Here is a 24,520-nt window from a genome sequence, read left to right as displayed (position 1 = left end):
TTGAATTAATAAACTCAACAGAAGGGTTTGACAGTAGATTAAACAGAGCTGAGCAGTAAACCAGAAGAGGGGTCAGTAGGAAATACCCAGTCTGAAGCACAGAGGGAAAAAAGGAAAAATGCAGGAAAGACTGCAAAAGTTATGCAGTGCAGTGAGATCTCATGTGCATATAATCAGAATCCCAGAAACGCAGGAGATAAAGTTGGGCAGAAGTAGCAGCTGAAGTGACACAGGCCAAGAAATGTCCATAACTTAAAAATGTCATCAAGCCACAGATTTAAGAAGTTATATAAACTCTCAAACAGGAAGAATGCAAAGAAAACAACAATGAAGCACATCATAGAATAACTGCTAAATACAAAAACAAAATGAAATCACAGGAGTTCTGGCCCAAGATGGCAACAGAGAAGGCTCCTGAACTCAACTCTTCCAACAGACACAATGAATCTACTACTAAGCGTGAAGCAATTACCTTTGAATGAAATCCAGAAACTAGCTGAGTGAATCTTATATTGATAGATCAGGCACAGCACTAAAGAAAATCACCAAAAAACAAAGGAAGAAAGCAAGAGAAAAAGAAAGGAACAAAGGAATTATAGAACAGCCAGAAAACAATTTTTAAAATGGCAAAAGTAAGTCCATACCTATCAATAATTACTTTAAATATAAAAGGACTAAATTCTACAATCAAAAGACAAAGAATGGCTGAATGGGTAAAAAAAAACAAGATCCAATTATCTAGGGCCTATAAGAGATTCACTTCAGCTTTAGGGACACACAGACTGAAAGTGAAGTGATGGAAAAAGATATTCCACGCAAATGAAAACCAAAAGATAGCAGAGGTAGCTATATTTATTTATATTTATATCAGACGAAATAGACTTTAAGCCAAAGACTATAAGAAGAGACAAAGAAGGTCAATATAAAACAATATTGAGAGTCACTCCAACAAGAGGATATAACATTTGTAAATATGATGCATGCAACAGAGGAGCACCTAAATACATAAGGCAAATATTAACAGACCTGAGGGAGAACTAGACAGCATTATAATAATAGTAGGGGACTTTAGTACCTCAGTTTCAACAATGGATAGATCATCTAGACAGAAAATCAATATGGAAACATCAGACTTAAACTACATGTTAGATCAGATGGACTTAACAGACATTTAAAGAACATTCCATCCAACAACAGTAGAATACACATTCTTCTCAAGTGCACAGGAAACAGTCTCCAGGGTAAATCATATATTAGGTGGCAAAACAAACCTTAATTTTAAGAAGACTGAAATCATATCAAACATCTTTTCCAACCCCAATGGTATGAAACTGGAAATCAATTATAAGAAGAAAACTAGAAAATTCAAAAATATGTTGAGATTAAACAGCATACTACTGAACAACCAATGGGCCAAAGAAGAAATCAAAACAGATACTAAAAAATATCGAGGCAAATTAAAATGGAAATACAACACACCAAAATTTACGAGATGCAGCAAAGACAGTTCTGAGGGAAGTTCATAGCTATAAATGCCTACATTAAGAAAAAAGAAAGATCTCAAACTAACTTTATATCTCAAGGGTCTAGAAAAGGAGGAACAAAATAAGCCAAAAGTAGAAAGAAGGAAAAAACAAAGATTAGAGTAGAAGTAAGTGAAATAGAGACTAAAAAGACAATAGAAAAGATCAAGGAAACTAAAACCTGGTTTTTTGAAATGATAAACGAAATACACAAACCTTTAGCTATGCTCACTAAAAAAAAAAAAAGAGAACTCAAATAAATAAAATCAGAAATGAAAGAGGAGACATTGCAACTGATACCACACAAATACAAAGGATCATAAGAGACTACTATGAAAATTATATGCTAACAAATTGGACAACCTAGAAGAAATTGATAAATTCCTAGAAACAAACAACCTACCAACAATGAATCATGAAGAAACAGAATATCTGAACAGACCAATTACTAGTAAGAAGACTGAATCAGTAATCAAAACCCCCAACAGTGAAAAGTCCAGGACCAAATGGCTTCATGGATGAATTCAACCAAACATTTAAAGAATTAACACTAATCCTTCTCAAACTTTTCAAAAAAAATTGAAGAGGAAGGAACACTTCCAAAATACTGTACAAGGCCAGAATTAACCTGATACAAAAACCAGACAACAACACTAAAAGAAAAGAAAACCATATCTCTGATGAACAAAGATGTGAAAATCCTCAACAAAACATTAGCAAACCAAATTCAACAATACATTAAAAGGATCATACACCATGATCAAGTGGGATTTAATTCCAGGGATGCAAAGATACTTCAAAATCTGCAAATCAATCAGTGTGATACACCACATTAACAAACTGAACAATAAATATCATATGATCATCTCAAAAGACATAGAAAAGCCCTTGACAAAATTCAACATCCATTCACGATAAAAACTCTCAACAAACTGGGTGTAGGAGGAAACGTACTTCAACATAATAAAGGCCATATATGACAAACCCACAGAAACATCAGACTCAGTGAAAAGTTGACAGCTTTTCCTCTAAGATCAGGAATGAGACAAAGATGCCCACTCTTATAACCAATATTCAACACTGGATATCAGAACAATTAGGCAAGCAAAAGAAATAAAAGACATCCAATTAGAAAGGAAGAAGTAAAACTGACATTATTTGCAGATAACATGGTGTTACATATAGAAAACCTAAAGACTCGACCAAAAAACTGTTAGAACTAATAAACAAATTCATAAAGTTGCAGGATACAAAATTAATATACAAATATCAGTTGCATTTCCATACACTATCAGAAAGTTATTAAGAAAACAATCCCATTTACAATTGAATCAAAAAGAATAAAATACCTAGGAATAAATTTAACCAACAAGGTGAAAGATCTGTACAGTGAAGACACTGATGAAAGAAACTGAAGACAACACCAATAAATGGAAAGCTCTGCCACACTCATAGATTGGAAGAATTAAATATTCTTAAAATAGACATACTACCCAAGCAATCTACAGATTCAATGCAATCCCTATCACAATTTGACTGCATTTTTTTCACAAAAATAGAACAAATAATCCTAAAATTTGTGTGGACCCACAGAAGATCTCAAATAACCAAAACAATCTTACGAAAGAAGAACCAAGCTGGAGGCATCTCATGTCTTGATTTCAAAATATATTGCAAAGCTACAGTAATCAAAATAGTATGATACTGACATAAAAAGGCACTTAGATCAATGGAACAGAATAGACAGCCCAGAAAAAAAACCCACTCTTATATGGTCAATTAGTTTATGACAAAGGAGCCAAGAAGAGTCAATGCGGAAAAGACAGTCCCTTCAATAAATGGTCCTGGGAAAACTGGACAGTCGCATGCAAAAGAATGAAACTGGACCCCTATCTTACACCATACACAAAAATCAACTCAAAATGAATCAAAGGTTTGAACATAAAACCTAAACCCATAAAACTTGTGGAAGAAAGCATATTGGGTAAGCTCCTTGACATTGGTCTTGGCAATGATTTTTTGGATTTGACACCAAAAGCAAAGTCACCAAAGCAAAATAAACAAGTGGGACTATATCAAACTAAAAACCTTCACAAAGCATAGGAAACCACCAACAAAATGAAAAGGCAACCTATGTAATGGGAAAAAGTATTTGCAAATCATATCCCTGATACAGGGTTAATATCCAAAATATATAAAGAACCCATACAACTCAACAGCAAAAAAAAAAAAAAAATTGATTAAAAAATGGGCAGAGGACCTCAACAGACATTTTTCCAAAGAAGATGTATTGATGGCCAATGGGTACGTGAAAAGGTACTCAACATCACTAATCATCAGGGAAATGCAAATCAAGACCACAATGAGATATCACCTCACACCTGTTAGATTAGAATGGCTATCATCAGAAAGATAAAAGGTAAGTGTTGGCAAGGATGTGGAGAAAAAGAAATCCTTTTGCACTGTTGGTGGGAATATAAATTGGTGCAGCCACTATGGAAAGCAGTATGGAGACCCCTCAAAAAATTAAAAAAAGAACTACCATATGATCCAGCAATTTTACTTCCAGGTATATATCCGAAGGAAATGAAAACAGGATATCAAAGAGATATCAGCACTCCCATGTTCACTGCAGCATTATTCACAATAGCCAAGATATGGAAGCAACTTAAGTGTGCATCAATAGATGAATGGATAAAAAAGATGTTGTATATATACACAGTGGAATATTATTCAGCCATGAGAAAGGAGGAAATCCTGCTATCTGTGATAACATGGATGAACCTTGATGGCCTTATACTAAGTGAAAAAAGCCAAATGGTATCACTTATCTGTGGAATTAAGAAAAAGAAAGTTCAACTCATAGAAACTGAGAGTAGACAAGTAGTTGCCAGGGGCTGGGGTTGTGGGAAATAGGGAGAGGTTGGTAAAAGGGTGCAAATTTTAGCTATAAGATGAATAAGGTAAAGATCTAATGTAAAATATGGTGACCACTGTTTCTTCACCATACTGTACAACTGAAATTCGCTAAGAGAGAAGAACTTAAATGTTCTCATAAAAAAAAAAGATTAATATGTGAAGCGTTGGATGTGTTACTTAACTAGATGGGGAAATCCTTTCAAAGTGTATACATATATCAAATTATCATAATGCACAATTTAAGTATCTTATAAATTTATATGTTAATTATATAATTATGCCTCAACAAAGCTGAAATAACATAAATAACTAAATCATAAAAGCAGTCAGAGAAAAGATACATTACTTCAATGGAGGAACAATAAAACTAACAACTGACTTTACAACAGAAATGATGGAAACCAGGAGACAAGGAAATAATATCTTTTAAAACCTGAAAATAACTCCAAACGTATAATTCTATGCCAAGCAAATAAATCCTTCAAAAATTAAAGAGAAATAAATACATTTTCAGGTGAACTAAAACTGGGAGAATCTGTTCCAGTACACTTCCACCAAAAGGCAGAAAAAAAATACTCCCAGAAAGAAATTTAGAAACTTATGAAGACATGAAGGACTAGAAAAAGCATCAATATGTGGGTAACTCTAAACAAACAGTGACTTCATATAACATATGTATTATAACACATAATATATAAATGACAATAATTACTTCTTGCTGTCATGAGTTTTAGTTCAACATGTATTTTACGTGCCCAGAACACCAAAAATGATGATAGGAGGGGTTCTAAGGCCACTACATTTATTATCGCAGCAATGTTTAAAGTACCAACTTATATTAAACTTCAGAAACCCAAGGAAGAATGTTTTGATCTCTGGGAAAACCACTTTAAAAAGAGTAAAAGGAGAAACACCATCAGAAGGGATAAACTGGAAATCTTTTTTAATTGAAAATTTCCAAGCAGGTAAGAAAAGGAGAAAAATGGCAACAAAGAACAGATGGGTCAAGTAGAAAATACATAGTAAGATGATAGGATTAATATCAGTCACAGTAAATAAAAATGGACTATTCCAATTAGAAGACAAAGATTATCAAACTAAACTTAAAAAAAAAGAAATATTTGGTGTCTACAAAGGCACACTGACAAGACATAACTGATAAAGGTTGAAAGTAAAAAGATAGAAAAAGATATACCATGAAAATACTAACCAAAACAAAGCTGATATAGCTAAATTAATAACAAAGAAAAACACTGTAAGGCAAGAATAATTACTACAGATAAAAAGGTATAATTTATAATGACACAAGAATTAATCTGGACTTCCCTGGTGGCACAATGGTTAAGAATCCAACTGCCAATACAGGGGACAAGGGTTTGAGCCCTGGTTCGGGAAGATCCCACATGCCACAGAGCAACTGAGCCTGTGTGCCACAACTACTGAAGCCTGCGTGCCTAGAGCCCGTGCTCCGCAACAAGAGAAGCCACCACAATGAGAAGCCCGCGCACCATAACAAAGAGTAGCCCCTGCTCGCCGCAACTAGAGAAAGCCCGCGCGCAGCAACGAAGACCCAACGCAGCCAAAAATAAATTAATTAATTAATTAAAAAAATAAAGGAGCCAGATACTTAATATTTTAGGCTTTCAGGCCATATGCCTCTCTCACAACTATTCAACTCTGCTGTTGTAGCACAAAAGCAATCATAAACATATGTAAATAGATGTGAGCAGCTGTGTTTCAAGTAAAACTTTATTAACAAAAACAGGTAGAGGTTCAAACTTATCCCAACGCCCATAGTTTGCCAATCCCTTCACTATACTACAATGCATTCCCTCCTAGAGAAGCTCTAGTAGCTTTTCATTAATACCACTAAATTTTACCTCTCTCTCAGTTTTTAAAACATTCTGACCTTAATCTTACTGGTAAATTTTTATTTTAATGCTTTTTCTTATTAGGCTCAATCTACTTGAAAGAGGTTACTCTTGGGAGAATATGTATAACCTTTTACATATTTTAACTACAATACCAATTATATCAGAAATTAATCTATAATTGAGATTCAAACCCAAGAAGTTTGGCTTTAAAGTCACACTCATGACTAGGTCACCTCACACAGTTGTTGTGGGAATTAAAAGAAATAACACGTGCAGAAAAAGTACCTTGTTGACCCTAAATGACTCTTTAAATATTAGCTGCTATTGCATTAGAGCTTTTGATCTGAATGTTTTGGGTGACCATTCTTTTGTACCTGGTCTTATTAGAAAGTAAAATTAAAATATGAGAAAGCATAAAAAAAGAAATTAATCTATAAATAAAACGTTTCTAAAACCATAGTACTAGCATGCACTAAAGTCTCAGTGTGATGATGTCAAACACCTGTATTTACAGTTCTCCCTTTTGAACTTTTTTCAGTTATTAGTATTTAATTTTAATTGCTCACTCTGTATTTAATAAGGAGAATTATAACAAGGCCCCACTAATATATGCAACTAAGCAACAACAGTAAATATTTTCTTTTAATTAAACAAAATGATCATGTGTATAAAAAAGATCTAAATACGCAGAACTTAAAGACCCTCTCTCAGTTGCTCTCTTATTACAAAATGTAATTGTATGTACCACCACCGAACTTGTTATTTTTAATAAAAAAGATTTAAACAGTATAAAATGATATAAATAGGAAAGAAAACACCCTTCTCCATCAGGGAATCTATTCCTTCTTCCCTCTCTCTTCCCTACCGGTTTCCTCACACACACCCTCGCTCATACTCTCTCTGTCTCTCTCTCTCTCTCCCACACACAACACACACACACACACACACACACACACACACACACAGAGGGCATTTTAAAAACACAATCTAAGTCCAAATGACACATAGGATCAGGCTCAAATACCAGTTCTACACACAAAGCACATAAGATATGATTCAGAAAACACAAAATCAGGTTCAAATCCCAGCTCTACAACTAAAACCATTTTAATAATCACTTCCCAGCTTTGCATCTTCAGTAACTATTTAACCTCTATTAGTCTGTTTCCATCTATAAAATGGGGGAAAAATCATACCCACCTCATGTGGCTGTAGTGAGCACTAACGTGAGAATTAAAATCACATGCCCATAGCATAGTGTTGATATACAGTCAAGCCTTAACACTCCTAGGTGATGCTATTACCACCGCCACCACTAACACCATCATTCTGGGCAAATCTTGTGAACATCTATTGTAGTTCCTCTACAAAATGGGAAAAGCAATGCCTCAAACGGTGTATGTAATAACTTTTTAAGGCATCCTGCAAGTTCGTCCTGTCCTTTCTCTCAAGAACTTAATGTTCCTTTGAGAACCTTTAAGAATTAAACAAGTCTATTTTTATTCCTGAGAAGAAACAAGAAGCTAACATTTTTCACTTTGTTTTTCATTACTGTAGATATTTTTAAACCAATAGATTATTAAGAGATCTAATATGTCACTTTTTAAAGAACACTAATAAATAATCATAAATAGATGTGGTTAAAAGGCAATGTCAGAACAGGGTCCACTTTCTCAATTCCGATATATTTAAAAATGCACCAATCTGAGGGTTTATGTTTGTTGTTTTTGTTTTCAATTTTCTGCACTTAAAAGCACCACATGTTAATAACTGTATAATATAGTTGCTCTAACATTAGTTGATATAAACATTTCTTACCAAGTTACGCTTTTTTAGTGGAAGAAAGTAATAATAGTGGAAGAAAGAAAACATCAGTGCGTAGCAAGTAAGAAGTTCAGTGTAGAAACACAACTGCAGAAAAAGCCAATGATTATCTTCACCAACACAATTGTTAATCCTGAAGAAAAAAAGGAAAAAGAAAAAATATTTCAAACTTTAATGTTAATTTTAGGATGGTAAAACTAGAGGTAAACGCAAACACACACAAACTTCACATAAAGCACAAACTTCATATGTGCTTTACTTCACGGAGATAAGCTAAAGTCACTCAAACCTAAAAGCAAAGAGTACATAAGATATGACACAAATATGCCACTTCACATTTGTAAAGCACATTCTACTTTTTAAAGAAGTCCTGTGTCTGATTCCCCTTCAACTCAACAACAACCCAGTGAGGCAGGGAAGAACAGATGGCAGCCTCCTTGCTTCATTGATACAAAAAAGGAACAAAGGAGTTAGGACAATTGCCAGAGAATGTACAGTTAGGAGAGACAGTGGTCAAGAGAACAAGAACCTTCTTCTGTATACTGCTCTTCCACTGCAGCATTCTAGCTGTGCAGACCAATTTGAATGATGTGAAGTAAAATAACTTAAACCTGCCACTCTGATATACTGCTAAGCATTCACAATTTTTCTTACTTTTAAAATCTAACCTTGGTTCCTGAAAATAAACACATATTCAAAAGTATTTATAAATTCTTAGAGCTACATTTCCACCAATACAACAGTGAACCACAACTAGGAAAAAGGATTAATGTTATAATCCCAAAATATTCAAGATTAATGCAAGCTGACTATTTTATTGTTCCAAGGTTATTTATTGTACCTAAATTTTCAAAATATTTTACAATTCCAGCAGAAAACCCTAGTTCAAAACTACAAATTACCTTTCACAAATGTTTTCATTTCAATATAGCATTACACTGCCACTGTTTGAAAAAATAAATAAATAGGGTCAAATTCCTAACTTAAATTGTTGTTTTAAAGGGGTGCTGTCTAACTATTTGTTAAAATCAGATCTATAACTGAACAGAAAACCTGGAAGAGGCATTTCTTAGACTAAAGAGTGCATGCTTCGTAAACAAGAAAACTTCCTGTGTTTTGTCATCTGCAAGCAGGGCTACCAGAGAAGGGTGCTTCTGTATGCACTCAAAAATACTCTTCAGTAGCTGTTGCTTGAAAGATGACTTATACTTGTCCCATCCTTTCTGTCCCCCCAAAATTTGAGAAATAACTGCTATGATCATGGCATTCTTCTTAAGCACAGAACTTTAAGAAACACTAAGATAATCTACATGTAAGAGTTCTTTTGGTAGCAAGTCCTTGGAAGGAGTGATTAGAACCAAAAATAGAGTAAACCTTGAGGTCATCAGAGAACTGACTTCCACATCTAAAGCTGTTAAGCAGTTAAGATAATGCAGTTTCTGAAAAAATCAAAAATTCTCCTTGCTTCTAGTTTATACTGTACATTTCCCTCACTCTCTGAATATCTCAGCATTGCTCTATTAGGGAATTCAATCACATAAATCCCTAAATCTACTCAGGCCCCCTGGTCTACCCTCCCTTCCTATCCTCCAGCTCTTTGTACTTTCACTCTTCTTCCCACCAGTGTTCTGAGAAGGTGACTAAAACTATGGAGGCGCAAGGCCTAGGAACAGAGAGCTCACCCCAATCTTAGAATTTTGGTTAAACAGCACTTTATTTTGTCACAAAGTCAATCTTTATTCCTTGAAAATAAATAAATAAATAAAATCACTAATCTATATAGTACCAAAACAGTTCCTAGTTGATTATTTTTTAAGCTTAAGCTATTGCATTCACTTAAAAGGAGGTATCAATATCCAACCAACTATCCTGAACATTTATTATATTTTTAATCAGAAATATTACTCTAAAAAGTATATAAAATTGAGTTTTTAAGTGTGATTATCCCTTACCTGAATACATGTTTTATATAGCTTTAAAAAATCTACTACTATTGCAACTGTAAACAGAAGACTGAGGTTTGTAAAATCACTTGAGAATTAATCTGTTTAAAGTCAAGGCAGATTTTTTCAACACCAACTGTATGTTATATACTAAACTATCCTGTTGATGGAATTTTCAACTTTTTTACATAGTAACAAAGTGCTTTTACTTTTTCTTAATCTCAGGAAATTACCTTGTATTTAAACAATCAGTTTATAGTGAAAACCAAATTCTTACTAAAAGCTTGCTAATAATAACTTGTGTTATCAAAAATAAGGGAAACTAAATTGATTAGCATTACTAGGCAAAGCTAAACTCTACCCTGAGTCAAACTTAGATAAATACAATTATAAATTTAAGAAGATTATGTAGCTAACTTTGCATATATGCATGTATGTGTGTACAAACATAAATATATATGTATATAGATATATTTATAAAGTGCTACACCATACCAGTTTAAATATTTATACAGAGATCCCATGCTAGGAAAGCAGAATTAAATACAATATCTTTTTCACAGATTTTTGTGACAGCTTTGAAATGAGATACAATGAAGAACTCTCACAGCATTTGTTTTCAAAAATTCTATTTCTCAACTGAACATTTTCTTTAAATATTACAAGAGAGCCCCCTATTGACGAAAAATGTTGGCAGTTCAGCAGAATCAGCTGAACCACTTCTTACACATCCAGCCAGCATGTAATGTTAATACCTATTACCAATTCAAAACACTGAAAAAGGCTGCAAGTGGGTGAAATGAGGTATAAGGGTATCTGAAATGTGTTACTCTTTAATTAAACAAATTGGAAGGGAAATACAAACAATGAGATGTATACGGTTTATTACAGTTAGAAACAATAACAGCTACTATATTTATATTTAAGTATTTTCTATGTCAGATACTACACTGAATGCTTTACATACATTGCCTCATTTAATAAAACCACCTTAGTTCTTTTGTATATTTGGGTGCATGTTAATTCTTAGTTTTCTGCTCAAATATCTCCTTGTGAGAAAATACAGGATCTCTGGAAAAAATTACTTTGGGAGTTGATAAAACCATATGATCGAATAAAGGGATCTTCATTAAAAGGTTTTCTTAAACTGCGTAACTCTAATATAACCTTTGTTTAAATCTGCTAAGTGCTAAGATTTATTTTTTATTACCTTTTTTTCCAAAAAGCGAATTACTTATTTCTTACCATGGACAGTGATGATCCATTCTCCTAACACAGTGGCCGCAGCGGCTGCAGTGATGGGAGCGTTTTGGTCTCATCAAATTACACTTGTTACATAATTCCCAGAACTCCCTTTCTAGAGAAGGAAATTAAAATCCATTTAATAAAGGCACATGAATAATGCTGAAATTTAGCAACAAGTGTTTAGAAGAGTTTATAGGAATTCTTCGATATATATGTCTAAGTCTCCAGTGTAAATGTTTGCCAAAAATGTTGCTGCTCTATTCTATGCATGTTTTATTTTGTACGTTTCTAATTTTAAACACTATAAAAATAAGACACTATTAATAGTCAAACTAAGAGGTAGAAAACAACATATTTGAGTTTAAGCATATTGCTGTAAGTAAAATTTAATGACAAAACCCCGAAGTACAACCAAATTATTACATTAAAACAGAATTATATTTAAACAAATTAATTTCTAGAAATTTATTATCTAAAGGCTCTAAAGAAGAAATAATGCTGAGTATTGGTTTCATAGATTAATAAGTCAAAATCAATCGTATGATATCGTAAGAAAAACAGATGGCATCCCCCCAAACTCCCCACACGAAACCATTTTTTAAAATATTAATGGATTCATTTGGGAATGTTTATGAGAGAGGGTTGGAAAAAGATTTCAGATGGGTTTAAGAGGTACTAGAATAGTTTCAGAAGTGAAGAAGATTACAAGAAGATTACTATTTAATGGAAATAACGGAGTTCTTTACAAAATTCTATCCTACCACCAAGTAGCAATTTCCTCTAGTCTGTTGTGAAAGAGCACACAATTAAGCTTTGTGCTAAAAACATGAAGTTTACAGGAATAAAGGGAAAAGTCATTTGTTTTCATTAAGAACTGCTCTAATTAGATCCATAAAAACTCTATGGGACAGTCATCTACCAAGATAAGACAATTGTTATATAGAAGATATCATTTTAATATTTCTTGAAATGGAATTTTACTTTTATAAAAATTCTTAAACTTTATATCACTTATGGAAAACTATATCCTAACCTCACTAAAAGTATGGGCATAGTAAAATTAACCTAACTCCAATACTCAGAGTGAGTATTAGTATATGCAAAGTGTGACCTAGCACACAGTAGGTAGTAACTAAATCCTTGCTAAAGCATGAAAAGTTTAAAATTTTTTTAAATGAAAGATTCTAAATATAAGTAATAGAATTGTGGGTAGTTTTCAATTTTCTAAAAAGATACCCTATTTTAATTCCATTATTTCTAGTTTAATGGCCAGAAGTAAAATCAATATACTGGAATTTTATAGTAAAGTGTTGGAAAAACATTCTGCTACAAATGCCTCTGAAGAAATCAATAAAGTATGAATAAAAGCTATATCAAATCAACTGTTCATTCCAATAATATGAAAGTTGAGGAATTATCTTTTACATTTAAAATATTTCACTTTAAAATAAAATTCTCTTCCATTTCTTACTTACAATTCTTATTTTAATGAAAACATAATACATGAGAGAGCAACAATATTAAAGTTTAATTTAGGTACAATTAAACTATGATAATTTAACTGTTAGTGAAACAGAAATATTTCATACATAGCATAATACAAGGTCACAAGCACGTCACTTTTCTTTCCCCCCTAGATGTTAGTGGATGTTAGATGTTCCCAAATATCCCAATGTTAAAACTTTGAATTCACATACTACAAGGAATATGGTCAGGAAGCAGACTGTCTTCGATGAGCCGATTTTCATTAAAAGACAACATGAAAACTTTATGTTCTTAAACCAGCCCCTTAAAAAATAAATATGGGGTATTCACTATTGGCAATTTCAGCACATAATACTGCAAAGAATAAATTATTTATTTCATACTTAGAATGTTGTATCCTCAGAAAAGAGCATTTGGCTAGAGTCAGAGAAAGACTGTAATTCATTCTGTAGTGTAGACTATGGTTGGCAAACTACAGTCCACAGGGAAATCCAGGCCACCACCTGTTTTTGTGTGACCCATGAGGTAAGAATGTTTTTTACAAATTTAAATGATTGAAAATGATAATGATCATAACAATAATAATTTGTGGCATATAAAAATCTTGGAATTTAAATTTCAGTGTCTATAAATAAAGCTTTATTTGAACACAGCTATGCCCATTCATTTACATATTTCTATGGCTGCTTTTGGGCTACAATGACAGAGCTGAGGACTTGTGACAGCTCTGTGGTCCATATGGTCCATAAAGCTAAAAATATTTGCTATCTGGCCCTTAACAGTACAGAAGAATGTGCTGACCTATGGTCTGGAACATAAATTTGTTCAAAGAAAGGGTTTGAGCCATTTAAGGCTCAATTTAAGATGTAAGAATCTAAAATGAAAAATACCAATGAAAATGCACATTTTCACACACAAGTACACACACACATTTATGTTTTTAGAAAAGAAAAAAAATCACTATTTTTAAAATCCAGAAATTAAAGTATCATCTATGTTTTTGCTTTGCAGAGCAAGAAAAAAAGCCATCCATCTTAACCAACCACCCTATATATCTATAAACCATTTCTTAGTCTTCTCTCTTTTTTCTTCTTCAGGGTTTATTCATGTCTAAATAGGATCTTGGTGACTGATACATTCTGGTGTCTGATGATCACCTACAAGACTTTTGTACTACCCATCTAACAAAATAAAATTAAAGCCTATGGGAGACAGAATCCAACTGCTAATTTATGGTAGCTATACAAGATAAAAAATTAACAGATACATTTTTTTAAAGGAAAGAAAAATCAAAACATAAAACAAATAAAAGAAAAAAGGTAAACTCTATAAATGATAGATGCTCTTTAATGTAAGGTAAACAGCATCTCATTGTTTAACAGGGAAACTTATTAATGCTGTAAATGCATGAATGACTATAAAGCAAGATTTGGTTTGGTTTATCCCTCAAAAAGGAAGGAATCACCTTCTATTTGAGTCTTTTAAAAGACTCACATATTAGGGGGCCTTTTCTCAATTACTATATCTCAAATCACAAAGTAATGTTTTGGGGAGAAAAATATAACTTGAAACTACAAAAATCAATACAAGGGTTGGGTTTTAACAGAGGTTTTCTGACAGAATCGGTTGCCAGTGTAGCTCTGTAACAATACCAAGAGACTTTGGAAACATTAAAATGTGATAAATGAATGCATGTTTTTTTTGTTGGGCAAATGGGAACTCTTCACTGAAGAGAAACAGGCCAAATGTCAATGAGACCAGATATAATGCAGATATCCAAATAGCTGGCAAGACGCCATGGTGTCCTCCATCACTGGAGTCTATAAGCTAAAGGTAACACAGCAGTTTCAGGTGGATTCAATCTGACCCACAGGTATAATCTGTTTGGTATTTATTTTAAAACAATGCTTTAAAAATTTTGAATTAGTTGCCAATATTTTTTAAAATCATGAAATGTCTCATAAAAATTGAGATTCCATATTTTCTCTTCAAAAATTGCAATATCTAATAACACCAGGCCTGTATGACTATTTCACTGTAGCCGAATAGTGCCACTCCCTTTAGATATGAGATTTTCAACGTAAAATAGTTCCTCCCTGGCCCCTTTCACTGATTTGCAGTATCTGACAGATGTAGGCATTTGAATGTTTGACCACAGCAAACTAAAGATTTCATCAGAAATGAGTCCTGAGTTAGGAAAAGCCTGCTTCTTTGATTTTCTGATAACATTGGGTTTTAGAGTTGAAGTAGAAAACACATGTATCAATATTTTAGAGAGCCTTTGGTTTAGGCTAGTAGAGAAGAGGGATTCTATACAAATTACAGAGTGCCATCCTCCCTGACCAAACACAGGTACACGCGCGCACACACACACAATAACCGCTAAATGACAGTGATACTGCTTCTATAAATTAAGAAAAACTAAATATTCAAGATAATTTTCAGAAACTTCTACATAAACATCAGTGTCATATCATTCCCACTTAATCGTTAAACTTGCAAGACCAAGTAAGCCCCAAATGATGGATCTCAAAAAACAATCAGAAACTCAAGGGAGGCTATCTAAGTGACTTGCCAGTTAATCTAATTTTGGAAAGAATTAGTACATTGGTTCCCAAACTTTGTGACACACTAGAATCACCTTGGATCTTTCAAAAATACAGATACCTGGCTCTCACCCCCAGATATTCTGATTTAATTAATATGGGATGTGATCTGGACATTGAGATTTTTTAAAGCTCCCCACGTGGTTCTAATGTACAGCAAGTTCGGAAACTACTATAAAAAATTTTCTGGTTCTATAATGTATAACAAAGACATATAAATTTCTTTCTAGAAGAAAGTACAGAGAGTTCTCAAAGCTTACATAGCAAATGATGGAAAAGTGAAACTTGGGAAAGAGAGTAAAGGAGGTTTACTATATCTGGCATGTAATAAAACAAGCAATACATTTGTAATTTTTTTGTGTTGCCTGAATGGTTGCTATGCAATAAAGTGACCAAAAATTACCTTCATTGACACTAGAATAAAAGGTTTTCAAAATTTTCACTGAATTGTTCGAACTTGAAGAAATATAGGCAATAGTATTATAATGCTACAAATATTTAAGCAATATTATATCAATAATATCATGAGGTAAATGGCACCATCAAAAAATTCCTTTACTAAATAAAAATATAATTTCTCAGTAATTATATATCATTCAACAAATATTTACCTAGCAACTATTACTAAGTGACAGAGACTATTTAGGCACTAAGGATACAGTACTGAACAAATGAAGAAAACAAAACAAAGAATCTACACCCTCACAGAGGTTATATAGATCTAGAGTGGGAGGAGAGAGAGACAAATAAATAAACAAGTAAACTGAAAAGGAGAGCCAGAGAGTGGGGGATATGAGGAGTCAGCTGAGATTTGTGGTTTTAAATTGAGAAGTCTGGAAAGGAAACAATTGAGGAAAGACTTGAAAGTGGCGTTACATGACATATATAATTAATATACTAAAGGCAGTCAAATACATTAATAAAGATGATAATTCCGGCATTGTAAAACTGATAAATCTGAAGGGCACCATACCTCCATGTGGGATCTTTGGGTTCTCAGGGAGTCTTCCTGGATCAGTTATTGAGGCCCTCACTAAGGCAACCAGACAAAATATGGCAATGCCATAGAATACTTGGAAATAAACAAACAAATAAGTAAATAAATAAAATTAGTATTTACCCTTCAAAACATTTTTTCAACAAGCATATCTAAAGGATAAATGTATATTTTAATTAATACCATCAGGATAAATAATTTTCAAAAATAAGATGGAAAGATGATTAATTCATTTCATTCATCAAATAATACTGCCAAGAGGATTATCTAAAATGTACTAATTTTAAATAGTTATTTTGTATAATAATAACTGATAAACTTGTTATAAACCAGATTCTTTATTAACAGAAATTCCCTACTAATATTGGTATAAATGAATCCCTTTTAATTATTACATGTACTATATTTGACAGAATCAAAGCAGCATTTTTAAACCTATTCTACAATTAAACTTTTTAATTAACTCTAAGTGGCTAGCTTCAAAATTACATTGGGTTAGTGATGTTCAATTGCTCTTTTCAATAGATCTTAAGATAGTTAATTTGAAAATAAAGAATCTAGAAATTGCTGTGTTTCAAAATGAATAACTAGAAAAAATAACAGTAAAGGAAAATATATTCATTCATCATAATTCTACCTTTTAGATGAAAAAGAAATAGGCATTTTGTTGGGGGGATAAAGGCACTGCACCTGTAATAGGAAACTTAGTTCAAGTGCTAACTCCAGGACTGACTGCATGGTATTGGTCAGTTTTATCATTTGTAAAACAGATTATACTTCCCACAGCTCTTATGAGATCAAAATGACATAATGTACATGAAAACTATAAATGCCATGTACATGTAAAACATATCACTACAATCTTATTCTTTTAATCATAAGCAAACCATCACCATTAAACTATAGGAGAAAATAATTATCCAGAAGTTCAAAGTATTATCATAATCAAAATCATAATCAATAATTTTTGTATCATGAAACTTTTTCTCAATAATGTGTATCATAATCATTCTTAAAACTCCTTCCACATTTGCAATAAGTATATAACAGAAACATTAAAAATACACACAGACCTATATAAATAGCACTATTGTGCCAGTCTTTTATTGAACAAAATGGTCTCTACATATTTTGTAGAGTTAGATATGAAGATATCACATTTATCTAACCCTGCAAAATATATAAAGGCCATTCTTTTTAAAAATGTCCATAATTTAGTAAATAATGTCATATTAATAGCACTGAATAATATTAAAAGTAAGGTTATTTTTTTTTTTTTTAAAGTAAGGTTATTATAGTGGTATTATACTCCAAAAACATTCACAATGAGAAAAATCTTGAATTACCCAAAGAAATAAATAAAGATCTAGCAACTTACTTATTATTAATATGCCTGGAATATGTCCTTCTTCATAGTGAGGAAAGAGGACAATTTTGGGAATTAAAACAAAGTTGTATAACCAGACAAAGACAATCAAACCCATGCAGCACCAACCATGTGGGTCAACAACAAAGTGAATCCGGAGACCCATTTTGCAGTCCTATGACTGCCTGCCAACCCACAAGGAAAGATGAACCTAAGGAAAGGGAAAAAGAAAAAATTACTTATATAGGAAAAATTATTCGAATAAAACAAAACTACCTTTTTGGCAACTATGAAATGACACTTAAATTTTCTTTCTATGTATATTTTTGACAAAATAGGACACTTTGGAAAACAAAGGGAAGTTTCAGGCTATTAAAATTTCACCATAAGCTTCAAATAATTTAATTTCAATTTTCATATGAATTGCAATCATAGAGTATAAACTGGCATTACCTTCTGAAGTTAAACACAAGTCTGCCCTTAACTCAGCAATTCCATGTGTAAATTCAAGAGAAATGAGTGCACATATTCACCAAAAGATATGATTAAAACTACTAAAAAGTTTTGTACGTAAGACTAACTGATGGTAATACAAATCAAAAGAGTGCTCATCTTGTGGTGGGAGGGGTGTTTATTAATTGGGAAGGGAAATGGGGGAAATTCTGAGGAGCCAGAAATGTTCTATATGTTGACCTGTTGCCTTACAGATATACACATATGTAAAAACTCACTGAGCTATATACACTTAAGATTTGTTCAACTTAATTTAATTTTAAACCACAACAAAATGCTTAAAAATCATTTTGAAAAATTATAATAAAAAGTGAAAAGTAGTTACAAATTGCCAAAAATACTTAAATTCATGGAATGAAGCCCAGCTAATATTACTATCAATTCGAGAAGACTCCTGCTTAAATGGGGCTTTTTTCAGTTCAGCGTTAACAAAATGCTAATAGGCCTCACAATGAGAGGCTTAAAGTTAAGATACTTCTACATATGGTATTAAAAAAGTGACCTAAAATATATCCTTACTTTAGTAGCTATAACTTATAAACTTTAAATAATAAATTACTATATGAGGTCTAGGGGGCAACTTTTTTACATAAAATACAATGAAATAATACAATAATACACTAGGACAATGTTTCTCAAACCTATAAGCAAACTGGAATCAGTTGAGGAGCTTTTTAAAAATACTTATTCCCAGGCCTCATTCCAGATGTACTGAATCATAATTCTTTACAGAGTAATGCTCAAAAACCTATAAAATGTTCTAAAATGCTCCCCAGGTGTCTCGATACAGCTGACTGGTATCCAGGAACCACGGATCCAGGAGCTTCACTAAGACTTCAATGTACAGCAATGAGCTGAACTCAGTTCAACAAATATTCATTGAGCCTCCACTATATACTAGTCACTTGCTAGACACTGTAGATACAATGATGAATAAGACATGGTCTTTGCTTAAAGGAACTAACAGTCTAATTGGGAAAAGAGTCATAAAATGGGTTTAATATAATACATTCCAGGGATGTGGACAAGATCTTACTATAGGCACAGAAAGATGGGGACTGATTAAATCAGGGCAAGACCCCCTGCAGGGGAGTGAGCTGAGTTCAATCTTAAAAGAGTAAAAGTTATCCAAGCAAAGAAAAGTGACAACAATACTGCAAACAGAAGGAAGAGCAGGAGGTAGACAAGAGTAAAAATTGTAGGAGGTATTACAAACTGCCGTGAGAAATCACAAACCTTTCAGTGGAGAGCAAGTGGTAAGAAATAAAGGACTATATCATGATGGATATAAAGATGCCATTCTTAGGCACTGGAAAGCTACTAAAGCAGGCGGGTAACATAATGAGGTTTGTATTTTAAATAAAGGATTAAAGCTCTGGTGTGGAGGATGAAATTAAAGACAAAGATCATTTAGGCTAAGAGAAGGCAAAAGCCAAAATTAGTTTTGGAGAGATCGACTGAAGAAACAGAATCAAACCAGTAAACTTCTGGAGGATGACTCCCAGATTTCCAGCTTACATCCCAGACTACTTCATTCTAAGGATAATTTATCATCAGTTGAAGAGCCTCAGGGTACTACACCCTTTAGAGGCCTTGCCAATGTTCTTTAAAGTTACAAAGCTACCAGGACAAAGAAAAAAAGATTAAGGATTAATTTTAAAAGAATACCCCTATCCTATTATCCCTAGAACCTGGAAACACTGGGACAGCAGAAAAAAAGACAAGAACTCAAACTCACCACCCAACTCTTTAAATCAGATATGGTCTCAGTTAGCACTTATGTATGAATTTTAAAATAGGAATAATGCCTAGGCCTTTAAAAAAGTAAAAGTTGAACTTCATTACCTTTTAATTTAAAAATTAAAAGACCTATCAGTATCACTAAAGTGAGGAAAGTCACAGAGGATTTAATTTTCTAGGTATGATTATTTTAAAAGCTAAATGAACTCAAATACAAATGACAAGCTATCAACATACCTAAAAAGAGAAACATTAAAAAGAATGTTTATTTTTATAGTCTTGCCAACCATCAAGTGCTAAAAGAATGACAGAAGGCTCTGTCTCTCAACATGTTCAATATCATTAACTTCATGTACTTTCTTTCTTTTAATGTTTCAGTTCCATTCACGACTAAAAAAACAGACAACGAATTCCAGTAACTACACAGAACAGAGTAATTTCATTACTTATTTCTAAATGTATTAGTATTAGAAACAGAAAAGCATACAAACCAGCAAAACAAGTAGCAAAATTATCACACTCATTTGTTTTTTTAAACTCTATTTTTATTCTCCTCTACCAGAGAATAACAAATTTTTCTTATCACTGCAAGAGTTCCTCACAACAGAAACTATAAATGAAAAGTATAGTTTAAAATGTGTCTGTTTTTCCTGGATATAAACATACACAGACAACAAGCTCTAAAAGAACAAGCATCCCCAAGGAAAAGTACGCTAAGGAGAGAAAAATAAAACAATGAACAAATAAGATGTTGAATACTTTTTTAAATACCTGAGTAGTGAAAATTAATCCACATAATTAGTGCCACATAATCCTTACAACTAGATTGTAGAGAAGAAAACAGTAGCCTTCCAAGAGCTCCAAATCAGATTACAACCAGAAACGTGTAACTGGTAAAGTTGCAGGATCACTCCACTCAGCTATTATCTACCAGGCGTGGCTCACGGCTGAACAGAAACTATTACACATCCTGAGCAACAACCAAACTGAACACAATGCTGCTACGCAGTCTTAAGGGTGGCATCTGTAAATACTTTCATCAGCTAGAGAATCCAACATATTAATCTGTATATTAAATGGTGAGCTCATAACTCTTTGATGTAACTAGTGGACACACTGGTATTTCAACATTTTTGAAGATTGATATCTGGTAACTATACTTGAGCGCTCTAACTTCATTAATGATGTAAATTACTACAGCACTGACTTTTTTTTTTTAAAGAAATTATAACTCAACTCTAATAAACTAGACTAGTAAATATTCACAATGTTCAAACAACTCTGGTAGGAAACCACCTTTCCTTTTTTTGCCTTTTCAGGCAACAAAATTTCACCACATATTTTCCTCAGGAAGAATACTGAAGTCACTATGAAAAGAAAGTGACAGAAAACTATTATATGACAGAAAACTATAACACCAGAATGCAGATTTTAAAAAATGATAAAAGTGAGCCAAAATAATTTACAAGAAATGGAGCCAAATGAATATCTCTAAACTTGCAGTTTTATATGACTCGCCACCTCAGCCAGTGGTCTTATTATTGTTCCATGAATATGAAAAATATATTCCCTCTCTCATTCCTTCTGTCCAAAATGTCTCTACCATTTTGTCTACTTTATTTAAATTCAACTCATACTTCAAGGTCAATTTGAATCTCACTCGCCATATGAAATTCTTCCTGGCATCTTAGTTCACAGTGATTTCTCCTTCTCTTCAAAATTCCAAATAAAAAGCAAAACTAGTAGAAGAATATAGCAAGTGGTTTTATAATCTTAGAACGAGGAAGATCTTCAACAAGACCCATAAGCCACCTTTGACCACATAAAGATTAAAATTTCTGAAGCTCAAAACACACCAGAAACAAAATTAAAAGACAAAGCATCCCTGGAAAAAAAGAATATACCATATGACTATTAAGAGTCATACAAAGTAAATACACAGAGAGGCAATTCACAAAAGAAAAAAAAATCCAGTGGTTAATCATTACTGATTAGGAAAATGTGAAATCACTAGGTATGTTTTTTTACCCTTCGTACTGACAAAATTCTAGAAAGACAGGTGACACCCAATGTTGAAAGGGCACAGAGAAAAGGACAATCTCATCCATTGCTGATATGCATGTAAACTGATAAAATCATCTTTGGAGGGCAATTTGGTAGTGTCTATTAAAATGTCAAACTTTTTGACCCAGCAGTTTTACATCTAGTAACATCTACAAAAGTATTCATTAGAGTGAACAGGTATATATACGTACAAGGATGTTCTATATAGCACTATTTGTGATCACAAAAATATGGCACAACCTAAATGCCCTTGTAGAGGGAAGGCAATGGTCATATACTATAAATTATAATACATCCATAGTGTAGACTATTTCCAAGCTACTGCAATTTTTAAAGAAGAAAAAAAGGAAGTAGATCTAGATTTGCATACGGCTACCCACGCATAGTGTTGAGTGAAAAGAGGCAAATTATATAGGCAAAATCTATGGTGGGGGGAAATATCCTAACAGTAGCTTCCTGGAGGGAGGGGAGGATAAAGACGAACTAGGAAAAAGCATAAGGGAACTTTCTGGGGTGCTGATAAAGATCTCTATCTTAACAGGAGTTTGAGATACACAGGTCATACATCTGTTGAAACTAGGCAATACACAAGATTGGTGCATTTCATGGTATGTAAATTCACCTTTAAAAAACCCTTTAAACCAATAATGAACTCTATCTAGTTAATGATATGGATGCTGTATTATTGGGGAGAGGGGGAAGGAAGTATACTGATGTCTGCAATTTACTTTCAAATGGATCTCCCCAAAACATGGACTGATGTGCGGACACAGAGATGGATGAGTATGTGATATAGTTCAGTAAGATACTAGTTGTAGAATCTAGGTGATGGGTATTCAGATGTACGTTGTATAACATGATTCTTTTTTTGTTAGAAAAAATATATGTATAAGTAATTTCTGTATGGGCGGAAGAAAACACATCTACCAAACTGTTAACAGTGGTTACCACTGGGCTGAGGAAGGAAAGAGTAGTGAGAAGGAATGCTGTCACATTTTATATACATATTTATGTGTTCATGTAAGTTTATTAATAGACATATGTACTTCTAAATTCTTCTCGACCAACTGAAAAATAAAGATAGCCAATGAGGTGTGATTCGACATTACAACCTCACAAACAAAATTTTTACTTTTAGCCTCTCTTTATCACTATGTATTATCCTTATATGAAATGCTTTTAAAATTAATATCTTTAAAAATGCAGCACAGAAGCATCAGCTGTAAAGCCGTATAAGACTTATAATTCAGGAAGATGTTTCTGAAACTTGTATTATTTACAGATTTTTTTCTCTATGGAGAAAGCCTTATTTAAGAAAATGTGGAGTTAAAATTTAATATGAAAAATTTTATATAAACATAAAGTAACTATCTTTTTTTTGCAAATGAAAGATTGTTAAATTCATCTAAACATAACACTTTACGGATACTACGCCGCACAATTCAGAAACATATTCCCATTAAAATTAAATGCACTTACCACCTGCAAATTCACTGAGATGTGTTGTAATTTTTCTGGTACTTGCATTTAGAGGTTTTATCTTGATTCATTCTTTTTTTTTATTACATCCCAACAACAACAAATGGATCTCTCCTCAAGAGCAGTTCTCCGTGCGAATCTATTAATGGTTTAACAAATAGTATCTCACAACAAAGATAAAAATTGTAAGCAACTAAATATTCTAACCGTAAAAATGTCAATTATGAAAAAAAAAACGTTTAAATTTAGAAATAAAGTGATTTAACTCCACTTAATTCTATGCTTTCATATCTAATCCAGCCAGCCTCCCAAAATCTTTATATGATTACCATTATACATGAACGTTCTCTCTTTTGAAACCACCCGGTTCCCATAAAATCAAATTAGTATTACATGTCCAGCATTTGGGTTTCATCAAACTTACTGACCACAAGTCACAAAATGACAATAAATTCTGAGGTCACTGATGTGACAAAATCCAATGTAATATCTATCAAGATATTAGGCCTGGACTACCTAATCACAATTGATAAACATAAAATAAAGAGTTTAAAATAGAAGCACATATTAGTTTAACTGTTTTAAGGAAAAAAGTTATCCTCCTATAATGAAACCATTAAGAGAATCAACCATTAAAGTTAGTTTCTACAGTTCAGGCTTAAACAATAATACTGTAAAGAGTTCTAAAAAACATATACTGATTCAGTATTTCACTAATTCAATCACTATCTATATTACTACGCCTTGGCACTGGTATAGATAAAAAAGAGACCATCCTTATTCTCAATAGAAACAAACTAGTAAACAGACATGATCAATACCAAGTAAGACAAAGTAAGACAGAGGGCAAGGCGGCAATAATGCTTCTCATACAGGAAGGGTGTTGGTTCATGGAACTTTTCAATTATGTAAATATTTGTGTGTACGAGGTTGCAATAAAAA

General features: G+C 32.8%; 1 protein-coding gene across 6 annotated transcripts in view; it reads right to left on the bottom strand.

The window, feature by feature from the left end:
- ZDHHC21 (zinc finger DHHC-type palmitoyltransferase 21) overlaps window positions 1-24,520 on the bottom strand; it is a 77,249-nt gene that overhangs the window by 39,209 nt on the left and 13,520 nt on the right. For 3 of the 6 annotated variants that reach the window (XM_036855619.1, XM_036855618.1, XM_036855622.1), the window contains exons 2-6: window positions 23,579-23,717; window positions 17,795-17,993; window positions 16,393-16,491; window positions 11,329-11,440; window positions 8,135-8,273 (exon numbers count right to left, since the gene is read on the bottom strand). In XM_036855619.1, the coding sequence (XP_036711514.1) occupies window positions 8,135-8,273; window positions 11,329-11,440; window positions 16,393-16,491; window positions 17,795-17,948 (504 nt within the window). In that variant the 5' untranslated portion in view covers window positions 17,949-17,993; window positions 23,579-23,717. Of the gene's footprint in view, window positions 1-8,134; window positions 8,274-11,328; window positions 11,441-16,392; window positions 16,492-17,053; window positions 17,121-17,794; window positions 17,994-20,806; window positions 20,826-23,578; window positions 23,718-24,520 lie in introns of those variants that run through there. The other 3 variants (XM_036855620.1, XM_036855621.1, XM_036855623.1) reach the window with 3 other exon arrangements.

The sequence above is a fragment of the Balaenoptera musculus genome, chromosome 6 (assembly GCF_009873245.2).
Source record: "Balaenoptera musculus isolate JJ_BM4_2016_0621 chromosome 6, mBalMus1.pri.v3, whole genome shotgun sequence".
NCBI classification, from domain to species: Eukaryota; Metazoa; Chordata; class Mammalia; order Artiodactyla; family Balaenopteridae; genus Balaenoptera; species Balaenoptera musculus.
The sequence above is the reverse complement of the archived record's forward strand: the minus strand, read 5'-3'. Positions and strand labels throughout refer to the sequence as shown.